The sequence below is a fragment of the Vespula vulgaris genome, chromosome 4 (assembly GCF_905475345.1).
Source record: "Vespula vulgaris chromosome 4, iyVesVulg1.1, whole genome shotgun sequence".
Taxonomy (NCBI): domain Eukaryota; kingdom Metazoa; phylum Arthropoda; class Insecta; order Hymenoptera; family Vespidae; genus Vespula; species Vespula vulgaris.
Genome location: NC_066589.1, coordinates 9,017,033 through 9,043,865, shown reverse-complemented (window position 1 = coordinate 9,043,865; position 26,833 = coordinate 9,017,033). Strand labels below are relative to the sequence as shown.

Genomic DNA, 26,833 nt, shown 5'->3' with positions numbered 1-26,833 from the left:
TTGATGTCACATAGACATGCTCATAAATTTATCATTCGATATAAAAAACAATTATTATTTTTTATTTTTTTTTTATTTTTAATTGATATAATTTAGTAAACACATTAACAAGTGATATAACAGAAATGTTTACTAACTTTTGCCCTTGTGTGTCTACAAGCTGTACAAAAAAATATCTTGCTCGCATAGTAATTTTATCAGGCTTCAAGCCGGGCCCCCAAATTATTGTTTTTGTAGGATTTATTTTAATCTTTGATGATAATACGATATAATCCATTTTGTCAAAAATAATTAATAAAAATATACATGCTATAAGTTTCATTATGACCAATAACTAATTCTAAAATATATCATATATATGTATATATATATATGTATATAATAAGATTTATAATAATTAATAAATTTAAAAAACTACACACTTTCTTGTTAAGATTTACTAATCAATTTTTTGACATTTTTTCGCGCTATAAAAGTCGCTACTTATGGCACGTGACTATAATACTAGAACTTTAGTTATCTATAAATGTAGATGGCGTAAAGTGTAAAAATAAATGGAGCGAATTTTCATGGATTTCAAATAAGTCAACAATTATTTTTGTTCAAGTTTAATACAGAATTCATTAATTAAAATAAAAAATGTTACAGTATTGCTGTGATGCAAAAGATATCAAAATAATTGATTTTGGTGAAGTTGAAATGGGTAGAACGATTATCAAATCAATTAAGATAATGAATGAAAGTTGTGTTAGTAGAATTTATTCTTTCTAATTTTTAATCACGTTTTTATTCAATTCGCTATATTCATAGTTTTCATAGTTGGAGTAACAGTCTAAATTTATATTTACTTCAGAAAGAACAATTTTATGAAGCACAAAGGGATCCTGTAACAAATCCTATAGATCACGTTTTTAATTTAAAGTCATATACCTGGACTTTATTACCTGAACAATCTTTTTGTTGCGAAGTACAATATCGACCTGTTGTACCATGTTCTAAAAATGTGGATTATTTTATTATTACTGGTACCGCTTCTACATATATAAAAATTATTGCTCATGGAACTTGTATTGGTAAATATTAAAAAATTAATAATTTTTTTTCTATGTAATAAATAGTTCTAATCAAGATTTATATGTACTTCTTTATTTATTTATCTTAGGTCCTAAAATTTCGTCATCAGTAAATAAAATTATATTAAAGTGTTCAAAAAAACATACACAAGTGAAAAAACAAATAAAACTTTTAAATCATTCAAAAGTAAAAGCGGCATTTATATTTGATATTGATATAGAACATAGACATTTTAAATTAGATATCAGACAAGGCATACTTAATCCTTGTGATTATAAATATATAACAATAACTTTTATACCAACTAAAGAAGGAGTTTATGTATATCATTTACCTTGTTTAATATTGTATCAGGTAAATTAATTGATCATAATGTTATTTAATTTTATTTTAATATTAATAATAATATAAACATTTATATATATATATATAGAGTCCTATTATTATAAAATTATATGGATTTTGTATACCAATTCATCAGCAATCTCAGATTAATTTAGAGTCACATGAATTTAGTTCACAAGTACAAAATGGTTTTGAAGAATATATGAGTGATAGTATTAACATAAAAAAAGAAAATTTAGAACTAGTATCTTTATCTAAAAATTATTTTGACTGTAGTCAAGTAGATACAAAAAATAAAATAAATAGAGCTCACCAAACTGTTTGTTTCACGAATCATAGTGAAACAAATTTAGTACTCAAATGGGATCAAGGTAATTCTATTTCAATAGTAAATAATTTTAATATTATAAATAAAATAAAAAAAAATTTAATACCATAATATAAAATGAAAATATTTTAGATGTTACTGGAGTTTTTAAAATAGAACCATGCATTGCAAAAATATGTCCAAATCATTCTGCTTTGTTTGAAATTATTTTTCAACCTAATGAAGAAAACAATTTATATACAAAGCAATTCATTGGATATTTTTTTGATGATGATGCAAAAAGTGAAGAAGAAGAAGAAGAAAACAAAATTTTTGCAATTCCTTCCTTTACATGTATACGAGTAATAGGTGAAATCTGTTTATAAAAAATAATTTCTTCCGATTATCTATAAAAATATATATAAAAATGACTTATCATGTTTACAGGGCATTCCTTTCCTACTAGTTCTGCAGGATGGATTCCTCAGTATGAATTACCATCAACAATTGTACTACCACCATGTATTCCACCATTACCAGTATATACAACATTTCTAATTAAGAAATTTGGCCATTTGCCTTTAATGTTTCACTTTCTGCCACCAGCAGATAGCCATTTTGTTGTTAAACCAATGTTGGGAATTATTTATGAGTAAGATTCTAAAATTATAATAATAATTTAATCGGATTATAAGATAAAATAATTTTGTAATATTTTAGGGATTATCAGGTGGTGGTAGTTCAAATGTGTCCTGAAGTTATGGGAGAACATCTATATATGGAACAATGGGCCATATGTTTTAATGGAAATCCGAAGAACAAAGATTATATTAGTTTTAAAGGATATACAGAATATGCAAATATTAGTTTTAATAAGAGTACAATAACATTTGCTACAGTACATTTAGATACTCAGCAAAAAGAACAAATACTTATAAGAAACCTTACTCGTCACATCATTATGTAATATGTTATTGAATTCCATCAGTATAAATGCCTAATTTATTTTTATAACAATAAACAATTTACAGGTACCAATTTTTGAATGTACCATCACAATTGATTATTCCACATTTAAAGGGTCAAATCTATGCTAATGATATCCATTCTCATGAATGGGTGTTTCACCCTACAGAATGTGGAGAATATAATTTTGATATTAAATGTGTTCTGATGGCTATACAAAATGATTTACCTGCTGGAACAGAAGTTAGCATAACATTACATGTTACTGGGAAATGTGAAGCTGGTTTACTTCTGGTAATTCATGTAGCATATATTTGTTTAATAATTTACTTTATTAATATGAGTTATATTTATAGGCAATACCTAATGAATTAAATTTTGATGTACAACTATATGGAAACAAAAAAACTAAGAGTTTTTATGTTTATAACTTTAGTTCCGTCAATATACCTTTCAAGATAATATGTTGCCATCTCTCTTGGCCTGTAGGATGTATAAAACGCGATGTAAAAATATATCCACTTTCTGAAACTGTTCTTCCAGGAAAGTCAAAAAAAATCACCGTATCTATTACTCCATACACACCAGGATTTTATGAAATAGCAATTAAATATATAGTAAGAATAAATTCTTGGACGGATAACATTAGTTACATGCAATTATCTCGAAAAATATGCAATATTTATTGTATGTGTGAATTGCCCAGTTTAAAGGTAAATATATAATACTTGGTGATTTTTCATTTTGAGATTTGACTTAAGTATAATTATAATTTTATACAATAGATCGAAGATGTACACTTTCATGGAGTTTGCTCATTAATATCTAAAATTAATTTATGGAAAATAATAGAAGTAGATAGGTATATTGCATTAAATTTATATATTTATATTTAGACATTATATAAAAGAAGAGATTTTATGTTACCTTACGTTTCTTTATATAGATTGAATATTACTTTGAAAAATATATTGCCATATGAGAAGGAATCACAATACATATTTTTCCCACCAATGATACTACATGAAAATCCTATATGTATAAAATTATGTATATCTAATCCAACATCAGTGAATACTACATGGAATATTAAAAGAATGCAATTATGCTTTTGCAAAACAATAAGTAAATCGCGAGGTCTTTCATTTCGATATATGGAATTAGATTGTGTTCACAAGAAAGTATGTTCTATTTATCCACAATCAGGATTTATAAAGGTAAACAAAATGATCAATTATACTTCTTCCATATAAACTAATATAATTAAATTTTTTTTTCTCTCCCAAAGCCAAAAGAAAAAATTGTCATTAATATAGAATTACGTTATTTACTATTGGGAAAAACTAGAGTAAAATGGGATTTAAATATTGGCCATGAACGCCATATTTTTTTGTATATGCAAGTTGAAGCTTTATCTGGATCTGAAAAAGAACTTTTACTTTATCCACAAACTGTAAAATTGGACTCTTATTTTGGCAATAAGAAAGCTCAACATCAGGTTAATTATTAAGAGATTTTCTAATATTACGTTACTTTCTTATATATATTTTAAATTAATATTGACTTTTAGATATGTTGGATTTATAATTATACAAATAACTATTTACCATATACTGTGGATATTACTAATCTACATAAAATAAATCAAATCTATCATTCAGAAATACTTGCATGTTTGAATCCAAATGGTATTGTAGAACCACAATCTCTTACACCTCTTATTTTGAAATATCATCTTAAACAATTTAGAGCAATTCAGGTATCAAGATATGACTTTTTCAATATTGTTGTTTAAAAGGGTTGTGTTATTTTTAAATAAATATAAAATTTACTCAGGCATATCTTTCTATCACTTTTGGCGATAAAAAAACAGAATTATTTATAAGTAGCCAACCTTCTATTGTATATCCACCTAGAATGATAAAAGAAATTCTACCTAATTTTGATGCTTTTAAAATTAAAGAATTACCAATATATTTTTCAACCGACTATATACACTTCTACACAAGTATACACAATTGTTCTGTTAAGATGTTTATGATGTATAATACTTCAAACCATGATAGATTTGCCTATACATGGAAAAGGTTTGTAATTACGTTTAATCTTTAAATTCATTTTATAGTAAATATTCGTTAAATAAGTCATCTTTTTCATTACAGTAACAGTGTACCAGGATTATGGAATATAGAAATTTATCCCAAAGAAGGTGTTATACGACCTAAAAAAATGCAAAGTTGTCGTATAATAATTAATGTGAAAAGTTTAACTTGCCAAATAAATATTAATGTAATTTGTGAATTTCTCAATATTAGCCAAAGACGAATGATTCAAAGGAGTATTTATAAATATAATGAGATATGTAAAAAACTGGAGTCAGAATTTATTTTTACAGAAAAAGGTGAACAGTTTCCAGTAAGGATTTGAAATAATAGATGTAATAATTAATTAAATATTTAAAAACATAATAAATATTTAATATATGATATTTTTCTTATTCTAGAAATTACCATCAAAACCAAAAAAAAAGCCTGACATATTTTGTAAAACATTGTCCATACATTGTAATATATACAACCCAGAAGATATTCTTTTAAGAACTAAATTAATAGAAGAATTAAAAATGGTTCCAACAGATGAACTTCAGATACAAAACAATATAAAATCCTCTGACAATTATGAACATACTAAAATGATGTTATTCATTTTAGAAGGAATGACATGGTAATATTTGTAATAATATTATAAATTCTATCTACTAATTAAAAGATCTATATATTTTTCTAGGGATATTCTTAATAGTAGAATATTTAAGCATACAATTCAAGAATATGTACTTAATGGACCACACTTGTATTATTCTCAATTTTTCACAAATCCATTGGAAAGTGAAAAATTAATAATGAAATCATATATAGCACCGCCACGAAAGTTGATTGCAACTATATTAGAAAAAGTGAGATAATATTGTTTGGAGTATTTGACATATTAGTTTTATTTTGCAATATTTTTAGATGCTGTTTTTTATAATACTCAAAGAATTTCACTTGGAAATTGGACATTTATTTAAACAAGAAGATATCAGGCACTTAAATTTTACACATTTCGCATACATATTGCAAACGTATAATAAAGATAAGGATAATTTTCATGATAGCTTTAGAGATTGACATAAAATTCTTTTGTGAATTAATTTTTATCAATTATTTAGGCCTTGATATAAAAAAATGATATTTATTGAAGTAGATACATAGTGCATCATATGTTAGCTTATTTTTATAGCATTTGGATCTGCAATTCGTTTAAATATAGCTAAAAATTTATCTCCTCTATTTCTTGTTACTTTTTGGCCTTCTTCTGTACTTTCATAAAGTTTCTCAACTATAGGATCTTTAGCCTTTAATGTATCAGAATATTTTTAATTATTGAATATATTAAATTAGATTAAATTATTATGAAATATTAAGAAATCTTTAGTGAATATACAGTTATAAAAAAAATATAAAAAAATTCATTGAAAATAAATGATAGGATTATTCATTAAGAAGCTTACCCATTCTTCTTCAGGTATATTTTCAAATAATGGATGTTCTTCGAAATGATGTACCATCCATTCGTGTAAATCTTTTACATCAGTTACTGTATATATGATAGCCTTTAAATTTATATTTATTCTGAATCATTATTATGACAAAAGATATATTGCAATAAAATAAAATAAAATAATAAGTACTTACATCTTCAGCAAGCACATATGCATATTCAGCTAGAAGAGTTTTGTTTATTATTCTCCATTTATGTTTTGATCTTTTAAAGTGTGGGTCTGGATATAGAAAAAACATCTTCTTTAGCTATATAAATTGTAAAAGTTGATTTAACTATAGCTATAAATTGTAAAAGTTAATAAAGGAGTGAAGTATCATTACTTTTTTAATAAAGAATTTTTGTTATTAAATTCTTATACCTGTCCTTTGTAAAAGTAGTTAGGTAAGTATTTCATAGCATTAGTCCTTAAACAAGCTATATTTTCATATTGCCCTGGATTTTGAGATCGTAATGCAGTTATGCGATCCGTTACATAATCCGATACTTTTACTCTGATTTCCATACCAAGTATTAAATTATTTGGGAACATTGGTGATAAAGTAACTATTTTACAAATGTATTATTTTTTTTTATCCTAGATTTTAATAAATTAATAATTTAGTAAATTATAACAAAACCTACCAAGAAGACCTCCATAACCACAACCAATATCAGCAAATTCTACACACTTTTGAACAGTATCCTTGTTTCTTTCATCATCATCTTCTTCGTTAGAGAAATATCGAGGAAAAAATGTGCTCCAATCCATTAAATCTGGTTTTATAGGACTTTATACATGTAAAAAGAAAGGACGTTTTAAAGTAACAAATAATAGAACATAATTGACACTGTATTAAAATAATTCCTTACTATTCTATGCAATGATCCGCGATAGGATTGGAATGAGCACGTTGTCTATAATATTTCTTTTGTGGTAACGAGACTGACGTTGACATACTGAATACTGTATGTATTAATTGTAACTTTTTAAAGGATTGAGACAGTATTTATTTACATACCACGAATACTTCTTTAAAAAATATAATAAGAAAAATATTAGAACAAAAATTGTATGCTACAAAGTAGCGTAATGTCCATGATCATTGAGAGATTCGCGCGATACACTACATTATGAAAGAAGACACGTGCAGCAGAGATTAGGAAGGAAAAATCAGCTGATAGAAGGTGCGAAGCGCCTCCTGGTGAATGACGCTTTGTTCGTTTCATTGCAACGAACGGAAGTAGAAGAGCGTGCCAGTTTGTCGTGTAATACATTGTAAACGTTAGTTTTGTTTTTCCTGGTGCGCGCCAAATGTGATTGTTTCGATGAAAGAAAACTATTTTCGTGTAATGTTCGTTAACGTTCGGTGCTATTAAGAAGAAAGAATTAAAACCGTGTCTTTTTTTCAGGTGAGGTTAGAATTTGTTAATAGCAAAAAAAACATCCTGCGTGGTAGGGACGTACCCAACTCTTGATATAGACACAGACAACTTGATCGATAAAGTTATATTGTAAGGATTCTGTCATTTAACGTTCATTTTCTATTGTTTCAATTTTTTAATACACGAACCTTAAAATGTTAACTGAATGGATACTAAACTACTTATTAATTCTCTTTTGTATTCCTCGAGAAAAAATTACAAAAGACACAATGCAACAAAAGATTTACAATTCCTTTGTTACCGACGGTTTTTGCGAGCGTGCATTTTACAAGGTTCATTGTCACGCCTGCGCCTTCTATCTATAACTGTATTCTGATTTGAAAAATATCATAGTACTCAATGACAGCCTTATTACAATAACTTGACAGAGCTGAAAGAAAAGAATATATATATATATATATATATATATATATATATATATATAAAGAGAGAAAGACCTTGTTCTTAAGACACGTCTTTTCTCTAAGAAAATTTTCTTATATTTTTAACAAATGTTCGACAATAAATTATATTTTATTTATTATTAATTATATACGCGTAGTGAATAACTTTTAGAAATGTCATCGTTCGTTACATTGCATCGATCGCCCGTAACGCTCCAATGAAAAGTCACTTTTAAAAACTGATTCTGTATGGGCGAAATAACTTTTCTTTCTTTCAATAGAATTATTCTTATTACATTATTATTATTATTAGCATTATTATTATTATTCTTATTATTATTATTATTGTTATTAACTGTCTATAAGAAAAAATAGAAACATTATTACATTGTTCAATTAATTTTATTTCAAAATTATTTTAATAATGTTTATATATTACGAATGAACGCATTAATGAAGTCACGAAACGTAAACGAATGAACGATCGTCTTTAGAAAAATGTTCCTTCCTTATTGGTTCGTTTGAAATCTCGTTATTTTTATTTAACCTTAAATATTACTCATCGCATAGCACGGACGATATCAATAAAAATTCCATGTGTATAATTCTATATAATGATTAAGAAAGTTCTTGTCGCTTGTTTTTAGTTTAAAAAATATAATCGAGAATCGGAAATAAAGGAGGTGAGTATTTTATAAGTTTAGATAAACTTACGTAATTTTCTATCGTCTAAGCAAAAATTAAAATTTTTCTTAATCGGTCGGATCAGATTTTGCTGAACTTGTCGTTTTCGAATGTCCATGTATCAAGAATATAGTTTGAGTTTTTATTATCTGAAAAAGACACGATCACGATGTTTAGATTTTTTATAGTATATTATATACACAAACACACACGCACATACATGCATACATGGGGCTTTACAACTTATAGAAAATAAAAAATATTTCTCAACATGAGTGTTATATACAATATGTATATATATATATAAAAATCGTCTCGATCGATGTCTCGTAATAACGTCCTTGTATGGAAATATCATTTGAAACACGTGTTTCTTATCTTGTCTCGGCTACCATTATTCGGTCAAATTGATATAGGCTCCTAAGAGATTTCTTCTTTAACTTGAATTAATATTGATTTCAGTTAGCTCACGTACATTATTAAGTTTCAACGATTAATCGAGTGCGAGTTTGATGTTATATCTTTTGTTAGTGTTAATCGATAATCATCGATACGATATTATAAATATTATTTATTAAAGTATGTATACTTGTATACATACATACATACACACACACGCACGCACGCACACATAGAGAGAGAGAGAGAGAGAGAGAGAGAGAGAGAGAGAGAGAGAGAGAGAGAGAGAGAGAGAGAGTCTCAGCAATTTACTTATCTTTCTTGCGTGCCTATCGATTTAGATAACAATCATATTACAGAGCTTACAGAGATTATAGAACTGTAGCTTAGTAATTTATTTAATATCGACTTTAATAACAATAGTCCATTTTCCATCGTAATTATTCATAATGTTTCGCAAGGTCTCTTTGTATTGGATTAGTCCTCATAAATGTCTTAAAAGATCAGACACTTTGATACTAGAGAAAATATATACATAATAATAATAATAATAATAATAATAGTAAAGACAATGATAATAATATTATGCCATTTTCGTTTATCAATTCCGTCTTCATTTTATGTTCTTTTTCCGTCTTTTTTTTTTTTCTTTCTTTCAAACAAATTTTCTAATATGGCCACTTAAAGTCGTCCGCTACGATTTCGACCTTTCGATGTTGTTTCCTTGTCAAAGGTTTGTCTTTAGAAAATATGATTGAAGTCTTGAAAAGATAAGAATGAACGTATGTATATGATAATAACCAATACGTTTGAAAATACTCTACCAAGTAAAGATAGTGGATATCTTTTGAACTGTTATGTTTTAGTATCGTCTTATTATCGGGAAGTATCTTCTGAAACGTGAAAAGAATCGGTTATATTCTCTTTCGAATATAATTATCGAAGTTAATTTAACGTACGCGTTTAAAGGTCGTTCAGAAGAATGTTTCTTTTATTTACATACTTACGTACTTATTAGTTAGTTCTCTTTAGTAGAATCGAACCGCATTTACATAAATATATTTTTATTCTTTTTTCTTTTTTTGAAATGATTTCAATATATGTGGACAACATCATAAAATAATAATATATTCTCGACGAGTATCGTCAATTCGCGTCGAGTAAACAACGTGGTTCGTGACTTTACAAAGTTATCGTTCGAACTATAATACCGATCGTTGATGAAAGAGAGAGAGAGAGAGAAAGAGAGAGTATATATGGCGTGTGAATTCTTAGAGAGAGGGAGAGGGAGAGAGAGAGTGAGAAAGAGAGAGGTGGGGGAGAAAGAGAGGAGAGAAAAAAAAAAGAAACAAAAACTCGAACAAAACAAAACAAAAAAACATCAAAAAATGTTTTTCTCAAATACATTGAACTTATATAGAGGATCGCGAATTATATATCGTCATATTCGATCGATGTTAGATCGTTTGGTCGAGCATAAAATCGTTGGAATCGGTCGTAAGAAATCGAAGAAATTCTTTGCTCAATGTGAAATAAATAATTTATCAGAAGGGTGAACGACGAAAGAGATGAAACGTCTTACGCGTTAAACGATATTATTTCCTTTAACGAATGTGGAAATATAGTATTTATACGAGCGATAGTGTTCGGTGTAGTGTCTTCGAAGAAGTTCCTTTGTTTCGTGTATATTTTTAATTCGTGTTTCGACATAATATAAAAACAAATTCGCAGCAATATCATCGTTTCCAGAACGATGTCAATGTTTTCAGAAACTTATTATGATTTTACATCGAATATTTTCGCCATAGAATTATTATCTCTCTCTCTTTCTATCTTTTTGACGATATGTTATTTTATTCTATTAGTAATGGATTATTTTTCTGAAAGAGGGAGAATTATAGAGGAAATAGAAGAGGAAGAATTGTTATTGGATTATTCATTTGATTGATTTATTAATACAGTTTGAAATAATGAAAGTTCGTAGAAACTTTTAGTGATCCGTTTTAGTGACGATGAAAAAAAGTGCATTGACAAATGAATGAACTGTTGTGTGTTTAGCGGAAAATAAAAATTCTGAAAAACGATATAAGAGTCTAAAGAATCGCGAGAAATAATTTTTAACTTACGTGTTTTATTTATTTATTATTGTTTTCTTCGAAGAATCTAATCTGAAAAATTTTCGTCACTATCGTTCGAACTCGTATGATTGATTCGTAGACGCGCGACGATATTATAATATCTTTATATGATTCATCGCTTTATACGCATGAAATTATCTAAAAATATGTCATGTAACATCAAAGACGAAGATATGCGATTTCAAGAAATAGAATTATTTTTGCAAGATCATCTAGTTTTATTCTGAAGAGAAGATCGTCTATTCCTCTTCTTATTATTATTTACGGTCTAAAGATCTAAAGAAAAATGTCGTTGGATTTTAATCAGGGTATCGATGAGAGAACAAATTTGTTACCAACAAGTCAAAGGAATACGATATTTTTTTCATCCTTTTCTGCGCCAGGATCTAATAGAAGTTACGGTTCACTCTCGTCCTGTCAAAATATTTTCCAATCGATTTGGAGCAGAAATAAACAGGTACGCGTGCCAATACACATACACGTAAAAACACATATACACAGAGAGACAGAAACATATATACACATACACACGTATATATATGTATACATGTATACTTGTGTGATACACTGTCGCTAATAAGAACATTTATTTTCACGATGACACGTTTCTACATTTGCTCTTGTGTTCTTGAACAATTTATCTCACTCATTTCAATTCCGTTTTTGCGCATTGCTCCATTCAATTTATTATTATAACATCGTTGAGAACACAAGAGAAAATTGTTGTTGCAATCGAAGAAATCGTTTTTATATATTTTCTTATTTTCACCGTATCATTTTTTTCTTTTTACAAAATACATAACATATCCCAGCTTGTAATAAATAAACTCAACGGTGTAATAAATGACGAAAGATATAACAAAATATGTAAGATGCAAGATATTTTTTCGTTCATACGTATTCCACGAGTAAAAGAAAAAGAAGAAGAAAAAGAAAACCTCGTTCTCGATTTTTATAACATCTCATGTCGACGATCGGCGATGCAATAATGCAACATAATTGCATCCAATTTCTCATAGATTGAGTTGCAGAACCTTGAACTTAACTATGAAAATAATCGAGAAGGTTTTATTATCGTTTATTATTCATGCATTATCTTCTTACATTCATTGATCGAAAAGTTACTTCTGTTTCTTTTCTTTCTTCACCAGAATAGAAATTATTTTTTATTAAAAATATGCATAATCGAGAATGTTTTATTATCGATGCATCGCTTTCGTACATTCATCGATCAAGAAGTTATCGTATATTTCTTTTCTTTCTTTTTTTTTTTTTTTGTCGAAATTGAAATTATTTTTTATTTGAATTTACATTTACATATATATACAAGTGGTTTCTTTTATTATCATTTAAACATTATATATTTGAAGCTTGTAGAATATCGAGTGTTAGAAATAAATCTCTTCCATAACTTTTATTTCTCAATAGGACAAACCAATCCCTCGTTGATCGTTTCGACCAGAACTTTAATTGATCAAAGTGACTCTGCTATCGTAAGAGAGCATTTTATTGCAAGATTTTTTTCATTCTTTGAGAGCAAGAATGACGCGCATCTCTTACATATCTACGTACATATACATATGTATATCTATTCTATCTCATAAAAATATTTTCCATCTCAATTCTTCGAGTATTTTATAGATCGATCGAATTTTCGAATCGATTTATGAAAATCTTTCAATTTTTTTTCTACTTTTCTTTTTCTTCTTTTCAATTATCAATTTTATTTTGGTTATTTAGTAATCAATTACGTCAATTTACAATAAGAGTCGCAAATATACATTACAAAAGCGTGATCGTGTTTGCGATGAATTATAAATTATACGATGAAATCATCTTTATCTAATCCACGTGTACACACCCACATAGACACAAATACACAGAGAGAGAGAGAGAGAGAGAGAGAGAGAGAGAGAGAGAGAGAGAGAGAGAGAGAGAGAGAGAGAGAGAGAGAGAAAGAGTCAAACCATCTACGAGTACAATTAGCAAGTTACGATGCTTATTATTTAGTCGCTTATCGAGCGCAAAGTACCGACATTTTGTATTTAACTAACATTTTCCTTAATGCTTTTCGCGTTAAACGAAGTCTTTATATATATATCTCTTTACTGATCTACAGTGCTGACAAATACATCTCTTAAAAATTATTTATTTTCCCCATAAATTTATAAGAATTGCGATAGTGAAATATTATCTATTGAAATTTCACTTTCTTCATTTTCTTTTATTTTGTTTGCAAATCTTTATCACATATTATGCAATGTTATAATATTGTTACGAATATGTGACAATAACATTAAAATTGTTTTTCACGAAAACAAGTGTTTCGCAGGCGAGCGTTTCTGTTTTTCTTATATAACGTGTCGAAAGAATAGCAACAAAATTAATGAGGAATGAAGAGTTAAATAAACGTGATATTGCAAATCGATTGAAAACATTATTCTTGTGTGTGTACATATACATATACGTATATGTACACCCCCCCCCCCACACACACGTATTCAATGTTTTCGAAAAGAAGACGATTATAATTTTTATAAAAGATTTACAAACGTTAGAAAAATGAATGAAGTTTATTTAACTCGAATCTCATTATTATCTTTTTGCTTATTCCATGACATTTTTATTTGTTTCGCCTCGGCAAAAGTTATGTATGTACATATGTATATTTGTATGCATACGTCGCGTTATAATTAAGATTTAAATTGTTGTTAGCTCTTTAACGCGCCTCGTGGTTCTTGGAAGTCAACAGCACGGCACTGTTGGATTGCAATGCGCGCTATTACGCACGGAAAGACGATTCTTCTCCTCGCTGTGTACACGACTTTAGAGAGGAGAGATCCCACAGCGATATATAAATGCCGTACGCGATGTGTTACGCGATGTTCTTAAGCTATTTGCCGGCGTTACCGTCCGCACCGCGTTAAGATATCTAACATGTGATTCGTCGTTTCGTTTCGTTTCGTTTCGTTCGCGAGATTTATAGTATCATACTAATAAAAATCTTGAAGAATATAATAGAATATAATAGAATATATATATATGTATATATATATTTATATATACATAATAATAAGTGGACAAGAGAATAATAATTATTATTATATAGCTATATCATCGAGAAAGAGAGAAAGAGAAAGAGAAAAAGATAGAAAGAGGGAGAGAAAAATTAAAATAAAATAAAGAAAAAAACAAAAACAAAAAAATAAATAAAAAGAAAATAAATAAGAAACACAAGGATCAACGGATCAATTGGGAAAAGATGCTCAGATTCACCACTTTGTCGAGGGTCCGTTTTTCACGGTATCGATTAAAATTAATTAGCACTTGACAATTTTTTATGTTTTTTTTTCTTTTCTTCTTTTTTTTTTCTTCCTTATCATATTCGAGTAAAAGTAATCATAATAATTGATATATGTATGTTCATGTATCACACTCATGATTTTCTTATTTGGAATATATAATTTGATATAAATTTTCATTACTCTTTTTTTTTTTTCTTCTATTTTCTATTTTTTTTTTGTGTCGTACAAAACTTTAACGAGCTCAATGGGTATCATATGTACATGCATAGCTATTATTAACATATATACAATATAGTTGCTTGATCGATGCTAACGTTTACGAACTAACCATAATATACACGCTTTGACACTCCGCTATACGATGATCTATGAAAGGCAAAACATGAAACAATCAAAAGGAAGTTCATTGTTCGTCATCGATGTATTTATCGTCTACATTCACAGTTTCGTTGTATTGTCACGTATGTATGTATCTTCAGAGAAGGTTTTCTATTATTCAAAGACATCAAGAGAGAAGAAGAGAGAAAGAAAAGAGAGAGAGAAAGAGAGAGAGAGAGAGAAATCGAAGAAGGAAGTTCGCGATGTCGGCTACGTGTCTACTTCTGTCAATCCCGGAGAAAAAGAGGAGAAGATAAATTGGAAGAGTGAGCGAGAAAAAGAGGGGGAGACAGAGAGAGAGAGAGAGAGAACGAGATGTTCGAAAAAAATCAAGGATGAAATTAATAAGATAAAATTAATACTCGTACTTTTATGATACTGGAAATAATTACAGAAGAAACTTAAAATCGGATTAAGAAAGAAAGAAGGAGGGAGAGAGGGAGAGAGAGAGAAAGAGAGATAGATAAATAGAGACGAAATAGAGTAATAAAGATAGCATCCGTATCATACTACGTGATAAACGATTTAGAAAACGAGAACGTAGCAATGAGTAATATAGAAGAAAAGAAGGATAAGATCTCTGAAAATAGAGAAATGGAGGAGAAAAAGAAGAAAGAATCGGAGATTATCGGGGAATATCCTTCGGTAGCTTATAGATTAGAAAGTGAAATGTCGATATCGAGAAGGATAGACGAGCGAAGATCAATGTCGAGTGAATTAGAGCAGCCAACGAAGTATACGGATGTGCAATCGGGTACCAGTGTAAATCCTATCAGAAGATCGAGTATAGCAAGTGCGGCCATTTGTTCAAGTTTGGCGCCAAGTTTGGCAAGTGCTTTCCCAGGTGTACCCAGTAATTTTTTGCCAAATTCGCAGGAAAATAATTCATTCGCATTGAGAAGAAGTGCCACAATATCTAATATATCGTACAATGAGAGAGATGATAATAGATTAGAGGATGTCAAGATCGAGGATACTATTAACAACGGAAAGAATGGAAATGGTGGTAAACGTAAATTGAAACTACCATTCTTTCATCTTCAAATACCCGAAACTGGTTGGGACATCGATCTTGGCTACCATCATCATCACCACTATCATCATCATGTATTTCCACATATTCACGTACCCGTGATCACGTTCACTGCCCCGACGAACGATGGAACAGGTCGCAAGTTCAACTTCGGCATACGAAAACACTCGCAGACGGTTAGTCATTTTAGTCGACGACAATTCGAAGCGCACGCCCGCGTGTTCTCCCGCTGTATTTTACTCGCTCAGCTCCATTTTACTTCCTTTTTTTATTGTTCTAGTGGTTTTTTCCTCGTTTTTCTTTTCTTTTCTATTCTTTTTTTTTTGTTTTCTTTCCAACTCGTTCCATTCGTTCCGTGTTAGATCTCTCGATGTCTCTTCATTTCCCTTCTCGGTCTTCCTGTTATTTTATTTGTTTTTTTTTTGGTTTCATTATTTTGTTTTTTATTTTTTTTTATTTTTGTTTTATTTTTCTTTTCTTTTCTTTTCTTGCAGTAACTCCGACCGAAGAAGGGATTCGCGAAGTAGCTTACTACTGACTGACGTTCCCAGAGTTTTTTATCTTTAGTCTTGGACACTGCCTTTTGTTTTTATTTTCATTCGATGTTTTGAATTTTGTTGTTGTCGTTTTTAAGTCTCTCATTAATCTTTGTAGTCTTATTTTTTCTTTCTTCTTTTGTTCTTTTTTTCTTTTTTGCTCTCCCTATATCTAATCTTATTTTTTTCTTTCCCATTTGTCCAAAAATTGTTTAGGATTAATTTTATTTTAATAAAGTCGAATCGATACGGATCGCGCAAATAAACATATTATAATGTTTCATATTCCGAAACTTGTTGTAAAATTGTTATAATAATAATAATTGTTATTATTATTTTTTTCGTTTTTTGTTCTTTTTCTTTTTTCTTTTTTCTTTTTTATTTTTCTTTCTTGTAACATACACATACAATACGAATTTCGTTACCTCTTTGCTTCTTTTTAATTGGGGTAAAAATTATCGTTGCAAATCATCGATCTCGCCGATCTCTTTTCACGATGGAAATAAATTTCAAACGCACGACGCAGAATCTTAGCTGACAGTTGTTGTGCCCGTAACTTTCTCATCTTTAAAGAACGACTGGGGATGGTCGAGAGTTTATGGAAACTAATGTCGATCGTAACGAAGAATTATTCTGCAAAGCGTGCAAAAAACTTCTTGACTGTTTTGGAAACGAACGAACGAACGAACAAACAAACAAATAAACAAAAGAAAATTATTTGTTTAACACGATATAAATGGTAAAAAAGAAATACATATAAAAACAACAATCTTTGTTCGCGATGATGTCGAAAGTATACTTACTTTTATATGCGGTGAGTGTTCATAATAACACTGAACTTTTTATCTTATCATTCCGTAAATTTAATTATACAATTTTGTTCGATTCGAGTCGATTCGGTTGGAGGTATCATAAAATTTGTTTAAACCAAATTGCATTTAACTGCTGCGTTTTCTTATCTCTCTCTCTTTTTTTTTTCCTTTTGTTCTTTTCTTTTTCTACAATTTTCATCTCTAACATGATGAATGACACATTGATTTATTTTAAGTGTTGTGAAAATAAATGTCAATAATAATTACCTGGTATATACGATATAGTTAGGATCGAAAAATTCACCTAACTAAATATGCGCTGAGTTCTAACAATGCGAGTGTGCATGTTATTGAATATATTAATTTCTTTTTTACGAAATAAGTGAGAGAATAAATATAAGTGAATCCTTTTTTTTTTTTTAACATATATAGTAATTCATATTTCATGTAATTTACGAAAACATTGAAATGTATTAAAACAAAGGAAATATTACCATACTATATTATAAGATCGTAACTCGTCTTAATCCTGAAAGACTTGTACGATAAATAATTTAGTTGTCATAAAACATGATCGAAACTGTGTGCTTTTAATTAATACCTGCTTGCAATACGCTTGATAATGATGAAATATTTTTTGTTGAAGAGTGTTTAATTGTTCCTTAAGGTGTTTAATTAATTTAGAAAGAAAGATTTCAATCACAGCAATTAGATATTTGAATAAATATTGAATTGAAATTGCCTGAAGTGTGTTAAAACGAGATTAAATGTGTTTTTTGATCGAATGAAGGAAATCAAATAGTGGTGTTAACATTTTCTTATCAAAATTTTTCACAGACTTTGCATCGGACTGACTCGATGGTATCGCTTTGTTATCGGTCGCTTGCCAGCTACATCACGGATGACAATCTCGCTGGTTTGCAAAACTTCCTTGAAAATAAAAGAACACAGGTTGATGACCGAGATGAGGTGAGGACACGTTAATCCCATTAATATCTGAAAGTTTTTCGTTTTTATGAACGAACGGGTTGCATTTGTCTTCTGTCTTTCTTTATATTTTTCTTTTTCCTTTTTTTCTTTTTTTTTTATTGATAACTTTTTCTCCTCCTTTTTTTTCTTTTTCCTTTTTTTTCTTCTTTCGTCTTTCTCCATGCAGAACGGTAGCACAGCCCTCATCCTTGCAGCAGCTAAAGGCAAGATCCAATTTCTTCGGGAACTCATTAATTATGGTGCTGACGTCAACGCCGAGGACGTGGTAAGTATATTTACTTTTCGTATTTGTACAATTTAACATATTTCACGATATACGAAATGTTTCATTCTTCAACGTGTGTTAGGACAATTGGACGGCACTACTTTGCGCGGCTAAAGAAGGCCATACAGAGATCTGTTTCGAATTATTGGATCATGGCGCCGATTTGGAGCATCGCGACATGGTACAGAAAACGATCTATTTAAAAATAACAAATCGATTTCTATCGTCAAGATTATATATCGAATTGAATATATATATAAGTTATTGTTGATTTTGATTTCAGGGAGGATGGACACCCCTTATGTGGGCAACTTACAAAGGTAGATCGACAACGGTGAAGATGTTAATAGCACGTGGTGCTGATATCAATGCTCATGGAAACTTTCATATATCATCGTTGCTTTGGGCAGCTGGTAGAGGATACTCTGAAATAGTTAAAGAATTAATTGCTCATGGTGCTAAAGTCAATGTTGGCGATAAGGTAAATTATCAACATTGGGAAAGGATTTCAATTTTTTTTTTTTTTTTATTTTTATCTATATAAAACTTTTTAATTCTTTTTTCTCTTTTCTTTTTCTTTCATTTTTTTTTTGTTTTTTTCTTAGTATGGTACTACGGCTTTAGTTTGGGGTTCTAGAAAGGGAAACGTGGAGATAGTCGATACATTATTGAAAGCCGGCGCAAATGTAGACACAGCTGGCATGGTAAGACACTTTTATTCGTTGATATATATATATATAAAAAAAAGTAAGAAAAATATAGGTTTTCTTTAAGATAAATGACCGGTACGAAAATCTGCTACGTTATAGTATTCATGGACAGCTCTTCTTGTGGCGACACTCGGTAATCATATAGACGTAGTGCTATTGCTTTTGGAACATAAGCCGAATGTAAATGCTCTTGACAAAGATGGATGTACGGCCTTGGCGATAGCTTGTCGAGACGGTCATCACGAGATAGCTAATGCACTTTTAAATGCCGGAGCTTATGTCAATATTCAAGATAGATCTGGTGATACCAACTTGATACATGCTGTCAAGGGTGGACACAGAGGAGTCGTTGAATCGCTTCTTAAAAAATATGCTGATGTTGATATCGCTGGCAAGGTATGGTAAACCGATTAATTTAGATCATTGATAAGCTTTATTTAACATGAAAGATATTTTTGATATGTTTCAGGATAGAAAAACTGCAACGTATATAGCTGTAGAAAAGGGTAACACAGCAATACTAAAACTATTACTAAGTGCTAATCCAGATCTAGAAATTGCAACAAAAGACGGTGATACGCCATTGCTGCGGGCAGTTAGATCGCGCAACGCCGAAATTGTGCAATTATTGTTAGACAAAAAAGCGAAAGTTTCTGCAACCGATAGGAAAGGGGATACTGTATTACACATTGCTATGCGTGCAAGATCTAAAGGCATAGTTGAGATATTACTGAGAAATCCAAAGAATAGTCAATTGCTATATCGGCCGAATCGTCAAGGAGAAACGCCATATAATATAGACATCAATCATCCTAAGACGATTCTAGGACAAATATTTGGTGCTCGTATGTTAATGAATTTTATATACGTTTTTGTTGTTGTTATTACTATTATTATTATTATCTTTTTTTATGACGGCGCTCATTGCACCATATGTAATAAAAAATGATTAATTTCATTATAGGTCGGCTTAATACTAATGAGGATAATGAGAATATGCTTGGATACGATTTATACAGTAGCGCGTTAGCAGATATACTTAGCGAACCATCACTGTCCACACCAATAACAGTTGGTTTGTATGCCAAATGGGGTTCTGGGAAATCATTTTTATTAAACAAATTAAGAGGTAAATATAAAGTTCTTTCTGTCTGCAATTTTTGAAGTTTTTATATCAGTCCAATATTGATATCTCCTTTCAGAGGAAATGAAAAATTTTGCACGACAGTGGATCGATCCAGTATTCCAATTTTCTACTTTATTGTTCGTAGTAGTTACTCACGTGTCTTTATTAGTTGGTGTTACAACGGGTCTTCTTGTACAATCGTGGGTCATCGGTCTTGCGTGCGGCATTAGTCTTATTTTTATTATCTACATATTTTTGGTGCTCGTGTGGTATGCCAATAAGAGGTAATATCAAACTACGTAAAATGTAATTAGTTATAGGCCCATTCTCGTTTAAACAATCTTTTCTTTTTGTTTTATCATAGATACGACTGGTATTGGCCATCCAATTTTACAGTAGCTTTTACGACAAAATTGAATTCGTTGAAGCTACTACTGCAAGTAATTTTTTGCCATCCACCTGGTGGAAGTGTTCACGATGGAATTACCGTTCAGCCCATCAAGTTTTATTTCACAGATCAAACTAGAGTCGGTACAACAGCTGCCGGAGAAAATGCGGTTGTACAAATGGTGGGGTCTCTTTATGATTCTATTGAAAATGATTTTGGTTCTTTATCTACGAGATTATACAGAGCATTTAGACCAAAATTTGATAAGTCTACCACAACTTGGAAGTGGAGACATCTTTGTTGTTTACCATATGTTGTTATATTTGAATTCTGCTTCTGCAGTTTACTCATTGGTATATCAGTACTTACTGTCTACCTCATAGATATATCTAATAACGAGTAAGTATTTAAATTAATATTTTATCTTCTATCTAATGATTAAAATAAAGGAATATGTTTATTAATTGTATCATTATTTTAGACCAACTATTGAGAAGGTTACAGCGCATATCATTATGATAACTGTTGCCTTAGTATTAATTATCAGTATTATAGCAAATTTATATACATGGAGTCGGACGTTGAAAGCGCTTGTGTTCTCGCAGAGAAGACATCTGCAACATAGTATATCAAAATTAGAAACGTTAAAAAGCGAAGGTTTTATACAAACATTAAGAAGTGAAGTTAATCTAATGACTGAAATGGTATGTGCGTGTACAAGTATATAATATATAATGAAAATTTATCTTATTTTTTAATAATTCTTATTTTTCCAACTCGAAACAGGTAAAATGCTTAGATAGCTTCATGTCTCAACAAAGTAGACTAGTTTTAATAGTAGATGGCCTAGACAGTTGTGAACAAGATAAAGTTCTACTTGTTCTAGATGCTATACAGGCTTTATTTAGTGATAATGGATACCCATTTGTGGTGATCTTAGCCATTGATCCACACATTATATCTAAGGTGAGACTTTTGTTTTATATTTTATAAAGGTTCTAATTATTATGAGAATATATGAGTATTTCTGTGTAAAATATATTTTTTTAAAGGCAGTAGAAGTAAACAGCAGAAGATTATTTACCGAGTCGAATATTGGAGGACATGATTACTTGCGAAATATGGTTCATCTTCCGTTTTATTTACAAAATAGTGGTTTGCGCAAAGTGAAAGTTGCACAACAAACTGCACTTCATGGTAAAAAGACGACTTGGTCGGAAGCTGAGGAGAGTATTAATTATGCCGCTACAAGTACAATGCATCACTCTGTTTCTAATAGAAGACTTAGTACAGAATCTGCTATAATGAATAGTAATGAAAAATTAAAGCCACAGAGTTGGAAGGGTAACAGAAAATTACGAATGAGTGAATCCATTGCTAGCAGTATTGGTAGCAATCTAAATCGATTAGGTGGCGCACAAGATCTTAATAAAATGCTTCTGACTGATGATTACTTCAGTGATGTGAATCCACGTAGTATGAGAAGATTAATGAACGTTGTTTATGTCACTGGAAGGTTATTGAAAGCATTCCAGATTGATTTTAATTGGTATCATCTAGCCAGTTGGATCAACATAACAGAACAATGGCCTTTTAGGACATCTTGGTTAATATTACATTACGATATGTACGAGGAAAGTTTGGATGATTCCATGTCATTGAAAAGTCTTTATGATAAGTATGTGAAAATTATAAATAACTTATAATATTATTATACGATTTTCTCTCTTCCATATATTTATCTTGATTTATGATCTTGTTTCTAGAGTGCGCCCACAAATACCAGTACTGAAAGATGTTCAGCCTCTTCTCGAAATGGATAGAGATGAACGTAAATTGGACGTTTTTCTGACCTTTCATCGGTCTAGCTTACACGTCAGCGATATGAAAATATTTTTACCATTTACGATTAATCTTGATCCTTATATAAAAAAGAAAATAAAGGAAGAACAGCAAGGATTAGACGAAGAGGTCAATTTAACTCATTATAAACAAATCACGCCATGGAATCCGCTAAGCAATATTTATAATCCAACTAATATAAGCAAACCTACTGTTCCAAGTCGTGGTGTAAAAGTTAATAGAAATCCAAACATACCTGGACAACAGTACATTCCACCAGGACCATCGTGGACTTATCAGCCAAATTTCGATTGGCCTGCTACACCTTGGGTACACGTACCTCCTGCAGAACCTGCACCTAAACCACTTTCTGCAACTACTGCATTACCAGTATGTCCTTTCAAATATTAAATTCAATTATTTCTCTTTACAAATTTCAAATTTATAACATTGCTTTTTATGTTTACACACAGTCAGAAGTTCTTGAAACCAAATTATCTTCTATGGGTGTAAATGAGATTTGTGACCTTCTTGATAAAATCGAAGGTTTTAACATAAATCAAGCACCGCAGTATAAAAATGTAATCAGAGACAATAATATTAATGGAAAAGTTTTGCTTCATTGTGATATGCAAGAATTAAAAAAAGTAAGTATTACCAGTACTTCACATATCAATTTTATAATATATTTTAGATTATCAAGCCGAAATAATAAAATATCTTATTTTTAGGTTCTTAAAATGGCGTTCGGTGATTGGGAATTATTTCGTATGATAATTGTATCGCTCAGAGAATTAGAAGTATCATCGTTCGGTACTCAAGATGAGACTTCTCGAAGTGTACGATTTACGGTAGGACTCGAGCCTATCGCACGAAAAGGTAATTATAATATTTTATCCTAATGATCATTTTATCAGACCTAGTGATTCTATGTATATCAAATTTGTATTATTTTAGAACATACTTTGCAAACCAATACTGTTCGCGTACCTGTCCATAATGAAAAAGAAAAAGGAATATCCAGAACGGATGCACCACCACGACGAGATCAAGTAAAACAATCTATTATGGAAAAACAGGTAAACAGATTATTTATGCTCATAAAGTAAATTTTTAAATAAATAAACTCATACGTATATATAATACATATATATATATATACTATCTTTTACATTCGTATCTTGGCTTTTAGTATCAGGTAAGATTATTCCTACTTTTTTTATTGTTATTTTTAGAATATATAATTTGAAATTCAGTTTCTTTTTCTTCCATTAAAGAAAATATAATACATACCGAAAGAGAAAATACAAGATATTGATCTATCGCATAATATATTTAGGTAACTTTAGAAGAACAAATGATCTGTGGTGCTTTACAAACCTTAAATGAAGAAGCTTGCGAAGATGTATTGGATCTTCCAAATCCAGCGACGGCACCAACAGACTCACTTTCAGGTGAGCCCTCTTCTCTACCACTTTCACTGCCCCTGGTTGTTATTCAAGAGCCACAGCAACCTTGCTGATACTGCGATATTGTCAATAATAGTAATGAGAAGCTACAGTTCAATTGAAGAAATATATATATATATATATATATATATATATATATATATATGATGTATGTGTTGCATTATTATAATACCTATAATGTAGTAGTATTTTTTTGTGCTTTTTTATTTTGAAGAAACAAATAATAATGTGACAGTATCGCAGATCTTATTTTTGTAAATATATAAACAGAGACAATAAACATGTAATCTATATAAATATTCACCATAAATAGATTCATATTATAAAATTTTTAATTCTCGTTTGAAATCATTCGATTCATATATTTAAAACAAATGTGCCAAAGCATTGCAATATAATGAGTGATTATACATATCAATAGAAGGAAATATTACTCTTTAATAATTGCATATGCAATAAAAATGTTTTTATGTATATAATTTGTTAGTTTTAATATGTAGACTTGCTATATTTAAGTATATAGATATTAGTTAAGTTCGATCATTTAAAAAAAAAAGTGTTATGACATGTTTTATTTTCGAAGAATTTTATATTTTTCATATTGTTAATTGATGATGCTTCAACATGCTCTAGTAATACATAACTTCCATAGATATATATTTACTCTGTTACGTTTGAAAATGTTAAGTAACTTGTGATTGTCATATTGCATTAAATGTTGTTTTTAGTGAGTAGTGAAATCACTTTGCGTTTTATTAACAATACTTCATAAGAAAAAAAAAAAAAATGAAAAAAAATGAAAAGAACTTTTATTTGTATAATTAATCTTTTGTAGTAGCCATAAAAAATATTCTTCAATGACTTGGAGTACAAAACTTATTGAAATATTAAAGTACAAAAATGAAAAACTTCATATGCAACATATATTAATAATATTAAATGGAAAATTTTCTGTGTGATCGTTAATATAAATCGGTCCTGTTATATGATAGGATCATTAAATTCGAATTTATTATAATTTAAAAATTTTGCAAAAATTTATTTTTTCTTGTAATACAATAAGGGGCAGTTATTATATGATATAATTCTATATAAAAGAAAAAGTATAAAATTATTAAGTATATATATAAAACGACAACTCTAATTTTATTATGCCCGTAATTCTAAAATACATCTGTAAAAGTAAAATAACAATAATATAAATAACAATATAAAAAATATAAATAACAATATATTTTATCATATAACATAAAAAATTAATACATGTTGCATATAATCCTAATAGTGTTAAATTTGTATGCTTTCTTTACCACGTGTAAAATATTCAAATGCAATGTGTTATATGTTATAAGAATTTTAGCAATAAACTATGTGCTTATACATATATATAATATATTATCTTCATTGCAGCTTACATTTATAATCTAAAAGACTGATGTGTCTTTATTTTAAAATAAGCTGTATACAATAATAAAAATAAATTGAATGTTTACCCAACACAAAAGAAATCAGGAAAATTTCTTTTCGTTTCCTCGTTACAGGGATTTGTTTTATTGTGTTAATATGTATCTGTATTAATTGTATGCCGTAATTTATACATTTGTTTGTTCAAGCTTTTTTTTTTCTTTCTTTAATACCGACAATATATAAGCAATAGCGTCATTAATTCTTAAGAGAATAAATACGAGAGAAATGAAGAAAACATGACATAGGATTATTGTTTTTAGGACGAGTTGCGTCAACTCAGGATACGGATTACGTCCTCCTACAAACCAATCCACTTTTTCATTGGGTACCGGTTAACAATGAACGGGAAAGTTCTGACGATAGTTCATGCGACTCAACTATACATCTACATCGCGCTAATTCTCAACATAGCATAGCTTCTCAACGAAGTACAAGATCCACTTGTTCTCATGGTCGTAGTAGAAGTTTAAGAAGAACTGGGAGTCATTGCAATAGCAGACCATCCTCCCTTTTTGTTTCTCCTCCACCTTCACCTCGACCTGCCTTTAGATCTAAATCCACCGATGAAAACTACGTGGGAAATAATATACCTTTAAAGCCAACATCTTCCTTATATTCATCGAAGAAAAGACGTTCTGTATCAACGCTTAGCGACGATACAGTACCAACAATATCTACATCGGCAATACCTATTTCCGTTCCACATGCTAGCTTGGAAAAATTGTCTAAGTTAAAAGATCGTTTAATTGGAACAACTTCGGCAACATCCGCAGCAGGCGACAGTGATGATGAATCTACACCTTTGGTATCAGAATTATCAACACCAACGCATTCCCAATCCGACAGTGTTTTTAGAAATGAATACAGTCCTGATAACAGTAGCGATATTTCAGCTGATTCAAATAAAAGTTTACCGCACAGTAGTGAACGATCTGCTATAAAACAGATCATTAATAATATAGATTAATAGAATACACATTAAAGCAGGACGAATTAAGATAGGATGAGGGTAGAACGTTTTGATAAGTAATCACAATATATATATATATATATACATTTTTATCATATGTAATAATGTAGTTCTGCTTTCTAATCCTATCTAATGTGGGTTCTGCTTTGATTTGCTTTATCAAAAGGGAATTCGGTTGTTTGATTAAAAAAAAAAAGAAAAAAAAAGAGAAAAAGAAA

At 29.7% G+C, this 26,833-nt stretch overlaps 4 protein-coding genes across 13 annotated transcripts in view; 2 read left to right on the top strand and 2 right to left on the bottom strand.

Moving 5' to 3' along the window:
• Positions 1–488, bottom strand: part of LOC127062991 (protein O-glucosyltransferase 2-like) — a 2,541-nt gene extending 2,053 nt beyond the window's left edge. The window contains exons 1-2 of the mRNA XM_050992082.1: positions 423–488; positions 138–340 (exon numbers count right to left, since the gene is read on the bottom strand). Of these exons, the coding sequence (XP_050848039.1) occupies positions 138–322 (185 nt within the window). The 5' untranslated portion in view covers positions 323–340; positions 423–488. The remainder of the gene's footprint in view (positions 1–137; positions 341–422) is intronic.
• LOC127062984 (cilia- and flagella-associated protein 65-like) lies at positions 349–5,883 on the top strand. The gene is made up of 18 exons (XM_050992071.1): positions 349–747; positions 854–1,073; positions 1,163–1,428; positions 1,508–1,790; positions 1,880–2,095; positions 2,174–2,378; positions 2,447–2,689; positions 2,758–2,986; positions 3,049–3,405; positions 3,478–3,554; positions 3,639–3,909; positions 3,981–4,190; positions 4,263–4,451; positions 4,529–4,779; positions 4,855–5,107; positions 5,196–5,416; positions 5,480–5,648; positions 5,707–5,883. Exons 1-18 carry the CDS (start codon positions 640–642, stop codon positions 5,860–5,862), a joined length of 3,924 nt encoding a protein of 1,307 aa, XP_050848028.1. The 5' UTR covers positions 349–639; the 3' UTR covers positions 5,863–5,883.
• On the bottom strand, positions 3,558–9,860 carry LOC127062995 (tRNA (guanine-N(7)-)-methyltransferase). 4 transcript variants are annotated; one of them, XR_007781241.1, is made up of 7 exons: positions 7,148–7,463; positions 6,920–7,065; positions 6,657–6,841; positions 6,430–6,543; positions 6,246–6,347; positions 4,682–4,913; positions 3,558–4,604 (listed from the first exon to the last, which is right to left on the bottom strand). XR_007781241.1 is itself a non-coding variant. In XM_050992092.1 (7 exons), the coding sequence occupies exons 2-7, from the start codon at positions 7,231–7,233 to the stop codon at positions 5,958–5,960; spliced, it is 765 nt and encodes a 254-aa protein (XP_050848049.1). In that variant the 5' UTR covers positions 7,234–7,307; positions 7,406–7,549; the 3' UTR covers positions 5,911–5,957. The 4 variants fall into 4 exon arrangements, 3 of the variants coding, with proteins under 3 accessions (XP_050848051.1, XP_050848049.1, XP_050848050.1); XM_050992092.1 differs by lacking the exons at positions 3,558–4,604; positions 4,682–4,913 and adding an exon at positions 5,911–6,089 and having other exon boundaries at positions 7,148–7,307; positions 7,406–7,549; XM_050992094.1 differs by lacking the exon at positions 4,682–4,913.
• Positions 7,539–26,833, top strand: LOC127062982 (kinase D-interacting substrate of 220 kDa). 7 transcript variants are annotated; one of them, XM_050992063.1, is made up of 20 exons: positions 7,539–7,687; positions 18,226–18,357; positions 18,545–18,643; positions 18,726–18,824; positions 18,927–19,124; positions 19,249–19,347; positions 19,453–19,749; positions 19,823–20,198; positions 20,318–20,482; positions 20,556–20,763; positions 20,844–21,266; positions 21,349–21,571; positions 21,654–21,833; positions 21,920–22,545; positions 22,634–23,099; positions 23,183–23,356; positions 23,441–23,588; positions 23,667–23,788; positions 24,049–24,163; positions 25,906–26,833. In XM_050992063.1, the coding sequence occupies exons 2-20, from the start codon at positions 18,247–18,249 to the stop codon at positions 26,610–26,612; spliced, it is 4,836 nt and encodes a 1,611-aa protein (XP_050848020.1). In that variant the 5' UTR covers positions 7,539–7,687; positions 18,226–18,246; the 3' UTR covers positions 26,613–26,833. The 7 variants fall into 7 exon arrangements, with proteins under 7 accessions (XP_050848020.1, XP_050848022.1, XP_050848016.1 ...); XM_050992065.1 differs by lacking the exon at positions 7,539–7,687 and adding an exon at positions 8,489–8,786; XM_050992059.1 differs by lacking the exon at positions 7,539–7,687 and adding an exon at positions 11,611–11,781.

Bases quoted from the DNA above. Each gene is read 5' to 3' on its own strand.
- LOC127062984 (XM_050992071.1), top strand. From the start codon at position 640: ATGTTACAGTATTGCTGTGATGCAAAAGATATCAAAATAATTGATTTT. The intron at 1,429-1,507 runs GTAAATTAATTG...ATATATATATAG, and splicing joins CTTGTTTAATATTGTATCAG to AGTCCTATTATTATAAAATT. The intron at 4,452-4,528 runs GTATCAAGATAT...AAATTTACTCAG, and splicing joins AACAATTTAGAGCAATTCAG to GCATATCTTTCTATCACTTT.
- LOC127062995 (XM_050992092.1), bottom strand. From the start codon at position 7,233: ATGTCAACGTCAGTCTCGTTACCACAAAAGAAATATTATAGACAACGT. The intron at 6,842-6,919 runs GTAGGTTTTGTT...TTTGTAAAATAG, and splicing joins TGGTTATGGAGGTCTTCTTG to TTACTTTATCACCAATGTTC. The intron at 6,348-6,429 runs GTAAGTACTTAT...ATAAATTTAAAG, and splicing joins CATATGTGCTTGCTGAAGAT to GCTATCATATATACAGTAAC.
- LOC127062982 (XM_050992058.1), top strand. From the start codon at position 15,554: ATGAGTAATATAGAAGAAAAGAAGGATAAGATCTCTGAAAATAGAGAA. The intron at 23,100-23,182 runs GTATGTCCTTTC...GTTTACACACAG, and splicing joins CTGCAACTACTGCATTACCA to TCAGAAGTTCTTGAAACCAA. The intron at 23,357-23,440 runs GTAAGTATTACC...TCTTATTTTTAG, and splicing joins ATATGCAAGAATTAAAAAAA to GTTCTTAAAATGGCGTTCGG.